This window comes from Poromitra crassiceps, assembly GCF_964638095.1.
Source record: "Poromitra crassiceps genome assembly, chromosome: 10".
Classification (NCBI taxonomy): Eukaryota; Metazoa; Chordata; class Actinopteri; order Beryciformes; family Melamphaidae; genus Poromitra; species Poromitra crassiceps.
Window position 1 is genome coordinate 25,549,199 of NC_139631.1, and position 20,000 is coordinate 25,569,198.

Here is a 20,000-nt window from a genome sequence, read left to right on the forward strand (position 1 = left end):
CTAGAGCTTATCTACTAGTTGTCCAAGTCGTGTTCCCAGGGTGTTGATAGAAACGGCTAGCAGCTGTGGCCCTGATATACAGTTGTATAATACATATAGCATCAGGGCTCAAATGAAAGAATCACATTATTACAGGTCTGATAAGTGTAGGTTATTGGAGCTGTCATGTCGGCTAAGGGAAGAATGCTATACGCTATCTTTATAATACACTATGAGGGATTGGAGATAGACAAACACTGCTGGAATTAGCTAACATCCTTGCTTTCCCTGGATTGTTTCTATGTTTCTATTTTCACTGACATTGACACATTGTATGTTATTATGTATGTTTCTATTTTCACTGACATTGTGTGTTATTATGTATCTTTTGCTTGGCAGGTAAGAGTGACCCGTTCTGTGTGGTGGAGCTGAGTAACGATCGGCTGCAGACACACACGGTCTACAAAAACCTCAATCCAGAGTGGAACAAGGTCTTCACCTTGTGAGTGCCTCGCATTTTCACATGATCCATGAAGTCTGCACATGGACACATAGCTGTGTGCAGCGATACATATGAATATAAATATCCATTTCACTGGCGTGGATCTTTGAAATGGAGATCCACACTTATGTAAGAGCCACACTTTCTTCAGTCTAACAAGCAGTACTGTATAATGACATTTTATATGATTCACACACTTCAATTGTTCTTTTTCTTTTCGTTTTGACCACTGCAGTGAAAAAATATATTTACTCATAACAATTTATAGTAAAGAATACTGTTTTTATTGACAATTCTAACTCATAATATATTCACACTCATTTTAAATATAACTGTTTATTTTATAGTGTTTTGATAATGCTGCATTTACAGTAAATGTCAAAATCCCAGCAATATATTTTAAATGATAGCACAAGCACCTTTTGAAGTCATTACCTATTTGATTAAAAAAAAAATCCCAAAGTGAAATACCACAATTGTAATTAAGTTTTAAATGTATATCCAACTCTTTGCATAATTTCTCATAATATACTGTGTAACATGTATTTTTTATTCCAGGAGTACACTGGTGAGTGGGGTGGGTTAATTTAGTTGTCCTCCGAGTGCACATCTTTTCCCATAGCCTCCTTTCTACACATAACATCAGCCTTCTCCTTGCTAGCCTAGCTTTCAAAAGATGACATGTCAGAGCTTTTATGTGCTTCTCACTTTCATTTTAGACAGTAAAATCACATTTTATAATATCGAAAGAATCATGTTAATTGTATTTTTTTTATGTGAGCTTTATATATGATTTAACAGTGTAACAGACTGCATTTAAACTACATGAGGTACTGTATTTGCCTTCTAGAGAGTTTAAGGCTTTGCTTTCTGGGTGTGTGATACAGTATGTGAATGTGTAGCCTAGGCATGAGATATGATAGCGCTAACAGCGTTTCAGTGTGTAGCCTATATTTCAGCGTCTGTGTCTCCGGTCTTTTTTTTTGTCTTTGTGTGTGGTCCAGTAATGTGAAGGACATCCACTCTGTGCTAGAGGTCACTGTTTACGACGAGGACCGAGACAGAAGCGCAGACTTCCTGGGCAAAGTGGCTATTCCTTTACTAAACGTGAGTCAATGGTAGATTTCTGTTGTTGTTTTTTTCTTCTCTTTTTTTTCTCTCTCCTCCTCTGGGGAAAATAGAGAGAACATAGAGGAACGGAAGGAAAGGAAAACACACGGCGGAAGATATAAAAAGCAGAGGTTATTTTTGAAACTCCACAGATGAGACTGTTATTATTTCACAAGAAAGAAAGAGATGACAGGAAGGAAGGAAGGGAAGGAGGGAAGAGGGCGAAATGAAATGAAGAGGCAGAGAGAAAAAAGAAGAGATTGATAGGTGAGAAGAAAGAAAGTGAGGGGATGAGAGATGATATGAAAATGACACTGATCGAGAGACCGAAAGACACGGTAAAAAAAAAAGGACAGAAGAGTCAGTGCCTCTGATATTTGAAAAAAAGGAAAAGGAAAAAAATATTTATAGATAGTCTGTGAAAGAATTCTGTGTGTGTGTGTGTGTAATATATCCATGCTCTGCTGTACAGTGTGATTCCCCAGGATAGTTAATTTCTGTTTGACAGAGCCGAGCTGCAGTGGGTAATGAACAGGTACTTGTCAGAGTTGCCACAGTTGTTTTGGGCTCCCTGTCAGCGGCAGCAGCTGGGGTTCAAAGGTGGCCCGGGGAGCCGATTCAGCGGGGTATTGCCAGACAGACGCCTGTCATGTCCCTCTCCCACAGATCCAAAATGGAGAACGCAAAGCCTACGCCTTGAAATGCAAGGAGCTGACAGGGCCGACAAAAGGGGTCATCTATCTCGAAATAGACGTGATTTTTAATGCTGTAAGTCTTTCTTTCGCTTTTTTGATTCTCCTCCCTTGTATTTTTTGCCCCCCCCCCTCCTCCTCCCATCACCCTCTCTCCATCCCTCTCCTGTGCACTGCAACATCCCCCCCCCCCCCTCTCTCTCTCTCTCTCTCTCCACTGCTGTTGTCTCTATTCTGTTTGCCCCCCCCCCCCCCACCCTCTCCACCCTCCTCCTTCCCTCCCTCGCTTCCCTCTCGTCCCTCGTCCCTTGTCCCTCGTCCTCGTTTTGGCTTTGGTTATCGAAGACTCCCTCTCAGCAGCCTTTGTTCGCCCGTTCACTGTCGCTGTGTGTGTCCTGTAGCGGCCATCTTATGGCGTTTTCTCTCTCTCTCGCTCTCTCTAGCCTCTGACATGGGGGGCGCGCTTCGTGCATGCGCTGCCGCCACATTAGACTGTATCTTTACATAATGACTCCATGTTTTAAAATAAAAAATAAAAAACAGACAGCGATAACACTCATCAGAATAATCACATTAAAAGTTATCGCTAATTCAATACCGCTGTCTTCAGCTTCTTAATTCCCCCCCCATTTGCATTGCCTTTTTGTGTCGTTGTATATTGATACCGTGTGTGTGTGTGTGTGTTCGCTACACTCCCCAGGTGAAGGCTGGTCTCCGAACCTTAATCCCCATAGAGCAAAAGTATATCGAGGAGGAGCCCCGGGTGTCCAAACAGGTACATGAGCACCAAACACCTATCTCCTGCCAAACAGGTACATGAGCACCAAACACCTATCTCCTACCAAACACCTATCTCCTGCCACTCCGCCTCATTTGATCTATGTCGTCCGCTGCGCCCCCCATTCTGCTGCGGCCCCCCGTTCTGCTGCGCCCCCCCATTCTGCTTGACTGTCTGAACAAAGAGCAACAAGCCCGGAGAGTGGCATCTTGTGAGGCACAGCAACTGTGTGGGCAAGATGGAGCGGGATGATTGAAAGAAAGAACAGCATCCCTCTCTCTCTCTCTCTCTCTCTCTCTCTCTCTCCCTCTCTCTCTCTCTCTCCCTCCCTCATCTCACTGCCTTCTCTCCATCTCTCCCCCTCCTGGCTTCCACTCTGAGTGGTGAATAGAAATGTCAAGCTGTCAGCTCTGGGGTGCATAAGTAGATTGGCTATCCTTATAGTTGGCCCTCTGTGCCACTGCTGCTTTGCACTTCATTGTCACGCCGCTCAGTGTGGCGGCAGCACAAAGGGCTGAATGGTGGGGGCTGGCCCACATCAGACATGTCATATGAATGACCGCTTGGACTCGGCAGGCAATGCTAACGCCATGCACAGCACAGCACAGCACAACACAGCACAGCACAGCACAGCACACACCAGCTCTCATAGCCTTTTGTCTATTCCCCTCCATCCTCACTCTTCTCTCATCCCTCCGTGTTTGTTTCTGTCTTTGTTCTCTCTCTCTCTCTCTCTCTCTCTCTCTCTCAGTCCACGGTCCGCACTTTCCTCCCAAGCGCAGGGCTCCTTTTTTCATCTCCATTTCACCTCTGACTCACAGAGATGACCCATGTCAGCGTCTCGCAATGATGATGTCACTGGCTACTTTGGAGGGATTGCCCCGTGAGGGCTCTTTTGTGTGGGAGCAGCTCCCCTGCTGTTGCTTGCTGCCTAGCGCACGCACGCACGCACGCACGCACACACACACACACACACACACACACACACACACACACACACACACACACACGTGCACAAACCACTCACATACACACGCAGAGAAAATAAAAAGAAATAAACACACTAAAGCTGCCTGCCAAATTCAGCCATTTCCATCTAATTATGACATTTGACTTGAGTTTACAGCTTTCAAAGTGTTTTTAAGAATGACTCAAGGCAATCTAGGCCAGTCATTTATAAAATATTCTTATCGTGGCAGTACTGGCAGTGACGAGCCAAGAAGAGTACAGCATGTACATCCTGTGGGTGTGTTGAGGAATGTGTGAATGGATGATTCACAGTCTTGTTGTCCTCGGGGTCTGTGTGTCCCCAGCAGGACACCGTACAGTCACCCGCAGTTTGGCAGCAAATAACTCGGCTTAATTAAAACATAGAGAAGGACAGATCCTCCTCTTATCTACGGTAGCATCGAAGCAGCTACGCCACCCCAACCACATGCAAGTCCCTCCTGTTCTACTGTAGTGCCACACATGCGTACCCACAGTATACACACACATAAACAAGGAGTAAAATAATGGCCCAGAATCTTTTTTTCTGAAGAGCGATCTGTTGCAGACAGTCTGTCCTTTGGGAGCACTTTCTCCTGGTGGTGACCTGATTGGGGCGGTTGGCGTTCTGTACTGTTGCTGTGTTATTCCCTGACTGGTTGCTAACCCAGGGGATGACAGCAGTTAGCCAACTCTCTCTCATCTCTGGCCAAATGCCTGGAGACCCCTCAGGGAGGAGAATTCGGGGTCCGTGTTGGAGACTGTTATTATTGTACTTAACTTTATCAGTGGGAGAGTCGACTTCAAGGAACATTGCGAGTCAGCTTGCCTTACTTTTAGTAGTCGTTTGGCCCGTACGCTGATCCAAATCCATATATAGTTATATGCTGTAATGTCCTGCTAATCGCCTCAATGCTGTCATGTTATATTGACTCCACATACACAGTTGTAACTTACTGCCCTCACTGTATTGGCCCATTTCCACCGCTGGTATCAACGCGGCCCCGCCCAGCTCGTCTCGCTTTTTTGTCTCATTCCACCGATCAAAAACGTGGACAGCCCGGGTTGAGTCGGGGTTGAGTCGTGCTAGTTTTGGTCCCTGCTTTGTTGAGGTTCCAGCGCTGTGGACCCGATACCATACCGTGACGTGAAAACACTGCAGACGACTGATTGGTCTCGTGTTTACTCTATCTACTGACTGTCAATGCTGCATACCAGTTTAGTGGGAATTACCTTCTCTTCTGTTATGTTATTTCCATCAGTCTTTTGTGTTGCTGCCTTCGGCTCTGGTGAAATAAAATCGATCTCCTTACTCAGCTTTAACATGGCGGTGGTTTTCAATTGTTTTGACAGAGAAAAAATCCGCTCCTCAGGAAGCCCTTGTAGTTGTGTGCAGCGTCGGCTCTGCTAGGCCGCAGGCGGGGCTTTAGTGAAGCCGCAGTCTTGCCTGGTGAGAGGCCGCTGGGGTAGAGGCTTCACTTCTGTAGTGCAACTCCCGTCCCTCGCGCAGCGCATGCATGTGAGTTTGACTAACAACAAAGTGATATCCGTTCTCCTGGCCGATTCTCACATTTGCCCATGTACACTGTAGGTAATTTAGAGGCACCAGTATTTCATAAACAGTTTAAAAGTTCTGTGTATGGATTTAATTTTAACGTTATATGTTATAGCCTACTTCGGCTATGGGCGGAGGGCAGATATGCGGTCGCTATGACGACCAGTTGTGGGCGGGGGTGGGCGGGGGCAGATCGAGCAGCGGTGGAAGCAAAACATCCATCGGATCGAAACGAGTAGAGCCAAGTGGTGACGAGCTGTGCAGGGCTGTAAAATGTGGTGGAAATGAGCCATATGTGACGCTCCAGCTGACCTTTACACAATGTCAACCGAATGAGGCACTGTGAAGAGCTTTTAACGTACAGTGATACCACATACGACTTACCTATATCATCTTTAACAGAATGAGGCACTGTGAAGAGCTTTTAACGTACAGTGATACCACATACGACTTACCTATATCATCTTTAACAGAATGAGGCTCTGTGAAGAGCTTTTAACGTACAGTGATACCACATACGACTTACCTATATCATCTTTAACAGAATGAGGCTCTGTGAAGAGCTTTTAACGTACAGTGATACCACATATGACTTACCTATATCATCTTTAACAGAATGAGGCTCTGTGAAGAGCTTTTAACGTACAGTGATACCACATATGACTTACCTATATCATCTTTAACAGAATGAGGCTCTGTGAAGAGCTTTTAACGTACAGTGATACCACATACGACTTACCTATATCATCTTTAACAGAATGAGGCTCTGTGAAGAGCTTTTAACGTACAGTGATACCACATATGACTTACCTATATCATCTTTAACAGAATGAGGCTCTGTGAAGAGCTTTTAACGTACAGTGATACCACATATGACTTACCTATATCATCTTTAACAGAATGAGGCTCTGTGAAGAGCTTTTAACGTACAGTGATACCACATATGACTTACCTATATCATCTTTAACAGAATGAGGCTCTGTGAAGAGCTTTTAACGTACAGTGATACCACATACGACTTACCTATATCATCTTTAACAGAATGAGGCTCTGTGAAGAGCTTTTAACGTACAGTGATACCACATATGACTTACCTATATCATCTTTAACAGAATGAGGCTCTGTGAAGAGCTTTTAACGTACAGTGATACCACATATGACTTACCTATATCATCTTTAACAGAATGAGGCTCTGTGAAGAGCTTTTAACGTACAGTGATACCACATATGACTTACCTATATCATCTTTAACAGAATGAGGCTCTGTGAAGAGCTTTTAACGTACAGTGATACCACATACGACTTACCTATATCATCTTTAACAGAATGAGGCTCTGTGAAGAGCTTTTAACGTACAGTGATACCACATACGACTTACCTATATCATCTTTAACAGAATGAGGCTCTGTGAAGAGCTTTTAACGTACAGTGATACCACATACGACTTACCTATATCATCTTTAACAGAATGAGGCACTGTGAAGAGCTTTTAACGTACAGTGATACCACATATGACTTACCTATATCATCTTTAACAGAATGAGGCACTGTGAAGAGCTTTTAACGTACAGTGATACCACATATGACTTACCTATATCATCTTTAACAGAATGAGGCTCTGTGAAGAGCTTTTAACGTACAGTGATACCACATATGACTTACCTATATCATCTTTAACAGAATGAGGCTCTGTGAAGAGCTTTTAACGTACAGTGATACCACATACGACTTACCTATATCATCTTTAACAGAATGAGGCTCTGTGAAGAGCTTTTAACGTACAGTGATACCACATAGGACTTACCTATATCATCTTTAACACAATGAGGCACTGTGAAGAGCTTTTAACGTACAGTGATACCACATACGACTTACCTATATCATCTTTAACAGAATGAAGCACTGTGAAGAGCTTTTAACGTACCACATACGACTTTCCTATGCCATCTTTACTGAGGTGCTAATACTTAAGGTCCTTACACATCAAGAGCGATGCGAATATACGGCACGAAATTGCGATGCGAGTTTTGACCCACCTGTCAATCACAGCCACAGATGTGTACACGTCGGAAGCGAATTTCTGAAAAATCGAACGTGGTTCGAAAAAATAAACACCGCAATAACGCTCAGCGAAACTTCGCCGTCGGTATGCACGGTTGCATTGACTGATATAGGTTCGGAAAATATTATTGACGTGCAAATTAATCGCACGAAAAAAACGTGCTCGGTGTGTAAGGACCTTAAGTGTTGGAATCCATGTATATCTTGTCATTTAAGCCAAGCAAACATCAAAGATGTGCTCCTGTTGCGCTGATCATGTCCATAAAGCGTGGCTAGACGTGCTTTATTTAGATATAATTGTTTGTTGTAACCAAGGGGCTGGTGAACAATATTTATTGTTTCTTTTTTACATTCTCATGTATGAAAAGGTCAAAAAGAGGGGGGGGGGGTGAGTATGAAAAATCAAATGTATGGAGAAAATGTTTAATATGCAGCGTAATACAACCAATGATTTAGTCTCTTATTATTTATTTTTTTATTTATTTATTTTGGTGCTGTCCAATGATACTTGCACGTCACACCAAGTCTCCCTTCTTCCCAGTACAGCATGTCCTCTTGCTTATTATTGTTGATGATGGAATGTATGTCTCTTTCACAACAGAGTGATACATTGTGTCTATATCACCATGTCCTGTCTGTAACCTGTGCTGTTTGCTGTGTCACCTTCCAGCTGCTGTTGCAGAACTTCAACCGCGTGAGGCGCTGCATAATGTTCCTGCTCAACGCAGGCTGCTACATCAACAGCTGTTTTGAATGGGACTCTCCACAGAGGAGCATCTGTGCATTTGTGGTACGTATGCATCAATATACAGTACCTTAATCTAATCACATACCTTAATCTAGTCACATACCTTAAAGGAGAATTCCAGTTTTTTATACCCTGGACCTTATTTCCAGCTTTAAATATGATGTTTAAGTCACCCTGACAACTTCGGTTTGAATAGCATCAGCAGAAACGATAATCAGTTTAAACTGCAACCTGAAAACGAGGAAACCAGAGCATTTGAAATGATTGTATTCATGTCTAGTTAAAAGCTTATTTTCCGACACACAGCGGCTCATTATGCCTATTATATAATAGAGAGAACATGAATTAGCGATGTAACGTACCTCCGTGCTGCTGACAGCCTGCTCTGTTTGCTGTCCGTCCGTCACATAGATAGCACCTCCTGCTTTATCTCCTGCTGCTCTTTGCAATCCATATATGACATTATTCAATACGAGCGGCAATTGAATTCAAATGAAACGTCCATAATCTTGAAATCAGATGATATTTATAGCCTACGCTAGGCTGCTACACCATAGCTACACAACAGACTGAGTCAACTCTGACCTGCCCTGGATGTGCTTCTGTTCTTCTTCTGTGCTTCTGTTACCAAACAAGCGTTTCTCAAGCACATCCAGGGCAGGTCAGAGTTGACTCAGCCTGTTGTGTAGCAGCCTAGCGTAGGCTATAGATATTATCTGATTTCAAGATTATGGACATTTCATTTGAATTCAATTGCCGCCCCTATGGAATAACGTCATATATGGATTGCAAAGAGCAGCGGGAGATAAAGCAGGTGGTGCTATCTATGTGACGGACAGCAAACACAGCAGGCTGTCAGCAGCACGGACGTACATTACATCGCTAATTCATGTTCTCTCTATTATATAATAAGCATAATGAGCCGCTGTGTGTCGGAAAATAAGCTTTTGACTAGACATGAATACAATCATTTCAAATGCCCTGGTTTCCTCGTTTTCAGGTTGCAGTTTAAACTGATTATCGTTTCTGCTGATGCTAATCAAACCGAAGTTGTCAGGGTGACTTAAACATCATATTTAAAGCTGGAAATAAGGTCCAGGGTGTAAAAAACTGAATTCTCCTTTAATCTAGTCACATCCCTTAATTTAGTCACATCCCTTAATCTACTCACATACCTTAATCTACTCACATACCTTAATCTAGTCACATACCTTAATCTACTCACATACCTTAATCTACTCACATACCTTAATCTAGTCACATACCTTAATCTACTCACATACCTTAATCTACTCACATATCTTAATCTACTCGCATACCTTAATCTACTCGCATATCTTAATCTACTCGCATACCTTAATCTACTCACATACCTTAATCTACTCACATACCTTAATCTAGTCACGTACCTTAATCTACTCACATACCTTAATCTAGTCACATACCTTAATCTACTCACATACCTTAATCTACTCACATACCTTAATCTAGTCACATACCTTAATCTACTCGCATATCTTAATCTAGTCACATACCTTAATCTACTCGCATATCTTAATCTACTCGCATACCTTAATCTACTCGCATACCTTAATCTACTCACATACCTTAATCTACTCACATACCATAATCTACTCACATATCTTAATCTACTCACATACCTTAATCTACTCGCATATCTTAATCTACTCGCATATCTTAATCTAGTCTAGTCACATACAGCACCTTAATCTAGTCACATGCACTACATGAAGGACAGCAAAACGACCTCTCCACAGCCGCCTCTACTCTTTTCAGCTATTGCACTGCATCACCTGTATCATAGACAGTTGACCTCACTTCTGTCCATGGAGTGACATATAGACTATTTTACATGTACAGCAGAAATGTTACACACAGTAGCTGTGTATTATGTTTGTAGAGGTTGTATCCATCTCTTCATTGGTAATGGCGTAATCCAGCACGAGAGATCGATAACGTCTCAAGCCCAGTGAAGTAAACATCGCCACACTGTGCACATCCCCACAACAAAATATTACATGCACACATTCAAATAGCTTGATAGACTCGCTGAAGCCCTATCTCTCTCTTTGAAACTTGCACACAGGCATGGACACCCATACAAGCACACACACATACATATAGATAAGATATCAATTCTATCATTTTGACACACATTTGTCAGGATTGAGGGGAGGGGTGGCGGCCTGGACACTCCATTTTAAATGAGGCTCCCAGACATCCAAAAACATACAAAATGCAGCTGAAATCCATTGCAATTTGACAAGCTGTTTCGACAGACGATGGAAATGGCAGCCACCCCCCCTCTCTCTACTTCTCTCTCTCTCTCTCTCCCTCCCTCTCTCCCCCCTCTCTCTCTCTTTCTCTCTCCCTCATTCTCTCTCCCCCTCACCCCTGTCATCTGTGTCTGGTATTAAAAGGTGAAGTGTAATTGGACAGCAGAACTATCAGTAAAAGGACATCCTCCTGCAGGGCGCTGAGTGGCTGCATGGAGGTTCCTGCCTTACAGATGACAGAGCAGCCATTTCATCCTGTCTGCGTTAGTGTCCTGACTTAAGTAGGTACAGGACAGGTGGCCCCGCCCCGCCCCGCCCCGCCCCGCCCAGCCCTTTACCACGGCCCACTAAGTGTCTCCGCCGCAGACAGGAGACATTAGCAGCATTTGGCTGTCTGACACCCATTTCATTTCTGCACAGGCTATCTGTGTGTGTGTGTGTGTGTGTGTGTGTGTGTGTGTGTGTACAGTAGGTCACAATGTCATCACAAGACATGGGTCAGGAGAGACATAGTATCGATCAGTTAACATTTCCCCACTGTGTGTGTGTGTGTGTGTGTGTGTATGTGTGTGCGCACGTTAACATTTCCCCACTGTGTGTGTGTGTGTGTGTGTGTCTGTGTGTGTGTGTGTGTGTGTGTGTGTGTGTGCACGCTTGTGTGCAAGTGTGTGTCTGTGTCTGTGTGTGTGCACGCTTGTGTGCGAGTGTGTGTGTGTGTGTGTGTGTGTGTGTGTGTGAGTGCCAGCATGTGTGCGTTTTCTCTCGTACGAGGCTGCGTGTGGGCGGAAGTCCTCGTGTCTCATCTTTTTTTCCGAAATAAACGAAAATGTCAGGCAAAAAAGGAATTCGCCGAAAACAAGGTCACTTCAGAATTGCCAATCTCCATGGTGAAAGGAGAGGAAAGAGGCAGCCTTGGCTGGCACAGCCTGTCAACACATACACAAAAACACGCATACAGTACAGACCTTGTATAGCACTTCACCCCTTATTGAATACACAGTGTATAGCGCATCCATTTGCGAGTAACAATGTCGACTATTCATATTCTCTTTGTACTCGTGAAAATTCAACGCATTCAGATAATCATAAAGGGCGTATCTAGGCCAAGGGTATAGTGTTTTTAAGAGTTTATAGAAAGTGTTGAAATTTAGGTTTCATTGTCCTTTCTCTCGCTCTCTTTTGGGAGTTATAGTAGGAGTATGCACTTAACTAAAGCCATCAGAGTATTTAGGTCCTCCTCTCCTCCACACAGGTACTCCCTCCCTCCCTCCTGCCTTCCACTTCCTCTTCCCCCTCTCCCGTCTCCCTCACTTTGAGAGGCCTCTTAATCACTTCACTCATCTCTTTAAGTGGCTTTTTATGGGGGGCCATCTGGCCAAGGTGGTGCGTTAGTGAAGGTGTGTATGCCTCTGTGTGTGTGTGTGTGTGTGTGTGTGTGTGTGTGTGTGTGTGTGTGTGTGTGTGTGTGTGTGTGTGTGTGTGTGTGTGTGTGTGTGTGTGTGTGCGTGCGCGTGTGTTTCCGCCTGGCTGTGTTTCTAGGCAGATGTTACACTCAACTTTCCAACACGCTGTAACAGAGGTGGAGGTGTGGGCAGTTCAACCTCTAAACTTCTAAATGCTTATGCTTCTTAACTGCGAAGTAAGGCCGTAGGGACAAGTGTGTGTGTGTGTGTGTGTGTGTGTGTGTGTATTGAGTGCCATACATCAGAATGTAGTTGTCATAACAGTTCCATCTCATACCGTCCGCTCCACACAAACAAACATCTTCTTCTTCATGGTCCCTTACTCTCCTTCTGCCCAAATCCACAATGCCAGCCGCATGTACACATCAGCCATTAGTGCCAGCTGTGATTAGTGTGTATGTTGTGTGTGTTGTGCGTGTACGTGTGTGTGTGTGTGTTTGACAGAGAGAGTGGGAGTAAGAGCGATATCACAGTCTCACATGCTGTCTCTCTCTCTCTCTCTCTCTCTCTCTCTCTCTCTCTCTCTCTCTCTCACACACATTGCTGTCACCCACCCATCCCTCGACAGTGAATCAGCCACCATGGCAGCATTGCCTGAGGCGTTGGCACAATGGACGGGGCTGGAGTTACCTCCTGTCCCGCACGATGGGTGGTGTGTGCTGTGTGTGAGTGTGATGTGTGTGTGTGTGTGTGTGTGTGTGTGTGTGTGTGTGTGTGTGTGTGTGTGTGTGTGTGTGTGTGTGCGTTTGGGTGGGTCTCGGTGTCTCCATCTCCCTGTCTGTCTCGGGGTTAAGCGTCTGCTTCCTCTCTCCACACCTGCAAGCCGAGCTTCTCTCCCTCCTCTCCGCCCGGCTGTCTCTCTCTCTCTCTCTCTCTCTCTCTCCCTCTCTCCCTCCCTCTCTCTCTCTCTCCCTCCCTCCCTCTCTCTCTCTCCCTCCCCTCCCGGAGAGCCGAGGCCATTGTGGGGTGCTGAGCGGTGTTGGATTCTGTTCTCCTGCCGCTGCCAGCTCTCCCCACGGCCCCCAGCACGACGAGGCTGTTATTGCCCCGGGGACCGCAGGCCTCAGCGACTCTTCCTCCAAACAAATTTGCTGTAACTTTATCTGCGATTGGGCGCCGAATTGGGAGCAAATAGAGGCAGCTTTGTGGAGCTCGGGGAAGGGCGAGGGCAGCGAGCTGGGGGTTGTCGGGGAGGCAGGGGAAATGATACCGGGCTCTTTTATGTCAGGCAAAGTAGGACTCTTATCAGGAAGAGAGCCCAGACAAGGGAGCTACTTCTAGAGGAAACTGGAGCACCTATCACCTGCTTTGCATTTAGATAAAAAAAAATCACCCTGCTGAGAGAGAAAAAACTGCAAAAAAGTAAAGACAGAACAGCACCTATCGGAGTGTGCGTGTGCATGTGTGTGTGTGTGTGTGTGTGTGTGTGTGTGTGTTTGTACATGTCTAGACGTTGACAAACACAAACACAAACCCACACACACACACACACACACACACACACACACACACACACACGTGCACGCACACCCTGCACTAGAGACACCATAGCAGTCACTGGTACACACACCACTCCCAGGTCTCTTTAAATTGCTCCGCTGACTCCTCTTCAAAGAACCCGTCTAACTTTTAAAAGTTTTAAAATCGGGGGCTTCGTCTTTGCCCACAGCAAGGGACAGCTTTCAAAGATATACTTTCACATTTTACTGCTCCCCTGATTTGCAAAATGAATCGTACAGTCGTTGAAATATAGTGGCACGAAGACTAGCAGAGCATACCAAGTCAGAGTTGAATCAGCAGAGAGAGATACTCACCCGCAAACCTGCGAGGCCCTGCGCTGAGGAGTCAGACATACTGCACAGTATCCTGGGTTTCCATAGGTACCAGAGTACAGTCGCAGCATTGTGGCCAAAATGTTATTATGATCTTTCTCCCCGCATTATTACAGCAAAGACTGGCTTTGACCAGTTCAGCTTTGAGTTTCTGGCTGCTCTTTATCAAAATGAGTCTGTATTAGCCGTGCTCTAGATTTGTTTCTCTCTGAGAGCAGCAGGGGGCAGTCTAGCACCACAGAATGAAGGCTAGGTCCGGTCACAAACAGGACACAGACTCCCTCCCTCTCCGGTTCCCTCGAACTTAACAGGACTTCTAGTTGCTATCTGGCAACACTTAGTGCCAGCATGGAAATTGATGTAACAGAGATAAAGGGGAACTCTGAAATCCAAACTTCAGTTTCAGTCCACTGAGACGGAGCAGGGAAAGAGTTAGCCTGGTGTGTGGTTAATGTAAGCCAAAGTACTGAGTATTACCCTCCCACAGTGCCGCGGCTCACAGCCGTAAGGACACGGCTGCATTTTGAAACAAATATAAGCTAAATACAACGCTCAACTTGCCTGACTACGAGAGTCATTCCGCTTTTCTATTTTGTTAACTTTTTAATGCATATTCTTTGTCATTCCTATTCAAGGGATTACTTATGTTGTCAAAGATGAACAACTAATGAAATCCAACTACAGAGACTTTTCAAAAATAATGTAGTCCACTGGCTTTGTTTGTTAGTATTTTAGCTCAAATATAACTACGGTAATGATATCATCATGACTTTGCTTTGTCGTTGTTTGCGATTGTCTATTAGAATTATTCTTCTCATTTGAATTTAATTTGTGCTCAGATGTGAAGATTGCCCAGTGCAAAGAAAGCCTTTAACTATTTGAAATGGTTTATAGGATTTGACTATGGAAAATATTATTTTACATTGTTCAATGACTTGACAAGTGCATAGTTTTGTTCCCAAATTTTTCAGTTCATTTCACCAAAGGCTTTTTGAAGCACAAATAATTTGAAACACAAATAATAACTTTTTCTTACAAACTGGACACGGACACCTTTTATAACATACTATGAGATTCAAGGGGCAAAGATGCATTTTTTATTTGATCTTTCCTGATTCAAGTCCTTTTATTTTATCCGAAAACATAAAGTTTGACCTTCATTTTCAAATAAAAGTAAACTAAAATATCCACCTTGGAATCAAGTAAACCAAGCTCAAATGTATATTTATCGATACCGTATCGTTGTATTTTAGATCATCACAGGCATCATATTATAGAATGGTATAATGAGAGATAAGAAAAGGGTGAATCTCTCCCCTTGTGTCTTTGCGACAAATATGACTTACATATTTATTTGCATCATTCTTCTTCTGTTTAATACTCTCAGGACTAAATTAGAGTTTGCATAATTTGAATAACATAGAAACACGTGCACTCACTCACACACACACACACACACACACACACACTGACTCTATGAGTGTGTATGCAGCATGTGTATTTCTAGATGAACAAACCGATAAGAATCTGCTCCGTTTTGAGCAGAACAGCAGGGACGCAGCACGGAGAGCATTCCTCTGTGTGTGTGTGTGTGTTCGCACCTCCACTACAAACTGTCATTGGTCACTACCTAAATATCTCTGACCACACAGAGCCTCCAAACACTTCCCATACAGCACACCTGCACATTCATTTTGGATGTTTTTCTCTCCCTGCTCTCCGGCACGTTTTCATCTATCTTAGTCTGTTTTTTCCCCCCTCCTCCTCCTCTCTCTGGTCACTGACATCCACAGCAGGCTCCTTCCCTCTCCCTCTTCCCCAGGCGGTGAGCCTGCTATCTGGGGTAGCTAGCGACGGGGGGTGGCTGAGATCACCCGGTTCCTCGCGGAAAGGTCCAGGCACTGCAGGGCCCCCGCTTACCCAGCCGGGGGGCAGGGAGACGGGGCAGGGCCGGCCACTGCTGGGCCCGGGTGTCCGGTTCCTCCAGCTGCCAGTCAAAACTTAGCCCTCAGCTAGAATAACCAAATGGAGGAGGAATGAAGGGGGACGACAGGTTAAATAACCCCGGGCAATATGCAGGAGAAAGCAAGATTTAAGGGGAGGGGGAGGGGGTTTCATGTAAACATTAGGAGAGTGAGGAACAATATCATGTGATAATGACTATGAGCGATGAGAGAAGCGGAGACTAAATAGATTTATAATATAATATCTATAATATCTATTTAGCGCTTGATATTTGCAAGGAAGACCAAATTTGTGTACATGAATGCGTGACTGCTTGTACATGTTTGTAGGTGTGCAGTTATTTATAGCTTCCACCAGAATAGGTTTGCTCATTGCTCAGTTAGAGATTATTTTACTGTTTGCTGCAGAGGCTACAGATTTGTGAATCAGCGTGGTTTGTAGGGAGAGAGACGAGTTAAGAATGTGCATGTGCGCACACTCGTGTTGGTGTGTGGGTGTATGAGTCCGTGCTGCGCTCGCATGCTACTAACAAGTTTACACCATGAATGTGGAGGAAAGGTTGTGTAGCTTATTAGCACACAAATATGAATTATTGAATATTTGCCATCCAATTGTCCAGTGCAGCTTTCTTGGAGTCAAAGTGACAGAAAGAGTTTGCCTCCGTGTGTGTGTGAGCAAGTGGAGCAGAGTTGCAGAGAGACAGAGGGAGAGATTCGTTTTGACGTTTTGCTGTGAGCATTATGCAAATGTAGTGGACATTTCTTATGTTTAATTTAGTTTTTTAGTTTTTTTTGCTTTGTATACTCAGTGTCTGTTAGTTAATTTTACATGAGATTACAGTTTTATCTCAGAGTTTGGATACAAGCTTTTCTGTTGCTTGGGAAGGGGAAAAGTTTAGGATAAAATGTAATTGAGTTATTGTGAGTTTACATTGACATGCATTTTTATTTGCTTATATACATGTGAGTGTGCGGACAATGGGACAGTGTATGGTGTATGTGCGCGCGCATGAGTGTGTGTATGTGTGCATGCGTGTATGTCGGACAGGCAGTGTGTGTGGCAGCACTACAGTAAGAGCAGACCTACATAGACGCTCTTGAGGGGCTGTTGAACCTCATATTCACATTAACCTTAGACTGTAAACACTATGAAGAGCTCCATTTTCATTCTCTCCTTTCTGTCTCTCTCTCTCTCTCTCTCTCTCTCTTTCTCTTTCTCTTTCACACACACACACACACACACACACACACACACACACACACACACACACACACACACACACACACACACACACACACACACACACACACACACACACACACATACAAAAGCGCCCAAACAATTTACTTGTTGATTATGAAGCTTAATCTCTCTCCTGCTGATGTTGTTCAGCCAAACAGAATGTAGCAAAATTGATAGACAGACCAATTCATCTGCCTTAAACGGTAATAGTCTCAATTTCACCATCTGAAAGTTCCCCATCAAAACTGCGCTACTTGAACGTGAATGCATTTCCAACCGCGAGTAATTAATTTCAAAACTTCTTTGCTTAGATTTGAAATAATGAATTTCTTGTCCTTGGATTTGATTAATATGTTTTGCTAGAAAAGATGGAGTATTTGGACATGGCTTGCATTTTCAGCATTTTGTTAAAATTGCTGCTGAGGTCTTATCCATCATGAAAGATCTCCATATTTTTAAACATGAAATTATTAGCAAAGATAAATTGTCCTTTATTTGACGTCTGTGACAGCTTTTATTCTCACAAATATCCCACCTCCTTCAGCTGAACTTTTTTTTAAACAATCAACACAATGCATCAATGCTCTTTTCACATTTGACATCAAATAACACGCTGCCATCATTAGCAATTTCATTTTCCCACAGATATCTTCCCCTGACCACCGCAGTAATCTGTTGTCAGAGGCTAAAGAGTCCCACCAATGCCAGAAAACAGGGTGTTAGAAAAGGTTAATTTTCAAATGCTACTTTCCTTGTCTGGTGATGAGAGGGGAGGTATGGGGGCTATGGATTTGGCAGGTGGGAGTAGAGGAGGTTAGGGATGGGGCAGAGGAGTCTTTTAGGACAGGATAGAGGGTATTGGGGCTTGGAGTGACAGGGTTAGGGACTCGGGGTGTTGGGTTTGGGAGGTCAGATGCGGGGGTTGAGGTTGAGGGGGGGGGTACATGACCTCGGCCCTGGGGATGATTGGCATGGAGGAGAGAGCACTCATCCTTCTGGTCCTCAGATGAAGGCCCAGAAAGCCTGGAGGGTCAGGATGCTGAACCTGACCAGGGCTGCCATACCTTTGTTGCAGCAGACTCGTATTTTGTACGCTTTGTTCCGCGGCGGTTATGCTTCTGCATATGAATGCCCGTCGTCTCCAAACGCACATATGGTCGGTGTATGTTTCTCAAGAGTTCGCCTCACGAAGGTCAATACGAGGTCCTGGATGTATACTTTCCTAGCCTACACCGTTCCGTTTGCTCCTTTTCCTTCTTTTTTCCACTCACTCTTTTGTCTCTTTCTCTTTCTCTTTCTCTTTCTCTCCCTCTAGCTTTTTGTTCTAGTCGTTTGGAACTTCGAACTCTATATGATTCCCCTGGCCTTGCTGCTGCCCCTGTTCTGGAACTACATCCTCATCGCGTCGGGGAAGGATACCAGACAAGATGTGGTGAGTAACCCCATTGCCGGCTGATATCCCTCCGCCTCTCTTTCATCTCACTGTAAAAGCCTCTCTCCTGGCCACACAATGCAGGGGTAAAACTCACACACCATTGTTTTTACGCAGACATTATGCCCTCTTTTCAATGACTGCATTCATTACACTTGCGTATATTTTAAGTCCTTTGATAAAAGGCTTTTGCCAACAATGCACTCTCATTACATTTACCACCTGAACAAAACTGTGATTGTACACGGTTTGGATAACATACTGCACAGCCAAGTTAAAAAGCAATGTACGTTTCTTCAATGCATGAATAAATACAAATGAATATGACATATATTTATATATATAACATATATATATATATATATACATGTTTTCATACTGCACAATGTGAAGGTGCATTTGTTGATGACATTGCATTCATAAACTTTTAGCAACTAAAAATAGGAATTTAAGAAGAATTCTCACAGCTAACTTTTTATTCAAATAAGAAAAAAAAATCCCTCTGCCCTTTGAGGAACTGCATTCTCAATGCAATCTCACATTCCTCCCTGTGCCTTCTTTGAGGCAAAGAAACGGAAGAAATAATAGGCTGTCATCTTGAGCTACGTTACGCCACTTACCTGCTAGTATATTTATTTAATTCATTTATTTTTTATCTCTTATTCCAATTAAATGATGTCAAAGCAATGTCATGGAGAAACAGACGTGTTTTAATCATGGCCAGGCACATTTGGCGAGGAGAGAGATGGAGAGTGAGAGAGAGGGAGACCTAAACTGGACTGTGGCGTGAGCGTGAACAATGAAGTGATTAATTTTAATAAGTGCCTTTTTCAGACTCAGTTGGAAATAACCAGTTAGCAGTCCACATCTCTCCCTCTATATGTGTGTATATATCCCATCATAAGGATTCTTTGGGGTAGATTGGATTTGGATTTGGCAAAGATATCCGTTAAATCAATCATTATAATGAGGCAAATCTTATTTCTCTGTGCCATTGTATTCTTACCAGTAATTGAGTTTGGGAAATATGATTTCACTAATTCCATAAGTTGTGATTGGAGTGTGTCTTACTTTGTACAGCCCTCTTTACTTACAAAACCCATCCTCCCTCAGTATAGATATTCACCAAGACGTAACTGAGTGGTTATAAATGTGGTTGTAGTTTACAGTACGATATACAACATAGATTTAATGAGTATGTCTTTAGTGCTACATCACTTAAAATCATCTCTATGTTTATTGCTTTAAATAGCCCATGTTTACATCAGCGAGACTCCCCCAGTCAACGGACCATTTATAAAATGCTTACAAGCCCCCTGTCACTTGATTATTGTGGTTGGGCAGTACTTTTTTTAAA

General features: G+C 43.7%; 1 protein-coding gene across 1 annotated transcript in view; it reads left to right on the top strand.

The window, feature by feature from the left end:
• mctp1a (multiple C2 domains, transmembrane 1a) overlaps positions 1-20,000 on the top strand; it is a 219,688-nt gene that overhangs the window by 141,966 nt on the left and 57,722 nt on the right. Inside the window, exons 11-16 of the mRNA XM_083644332.1 lie at positions 379-481; positions 1,486-1,588; positions 2,258-2,359; positions 2,984-3,058; positions 8,335-8,454; positions 18,527-18,643. Of these exons, the coding sequence (XP_083500458.1) occupies positions 379-481; positions 1,486-1,588; positions 2,258-2,359; positions 2,984-3,058; positions 8,335-8,454; positions 18,527-18,643 (620 nt within the window). The remainder of the gene's footprint in view (positions 1-378; positions 482-1,485; positions 1,589-2,257; positions 2,360-2,983; positions 3,059-8,334; positions 8,455-18,526; positions 18,644-20,000) is intronic.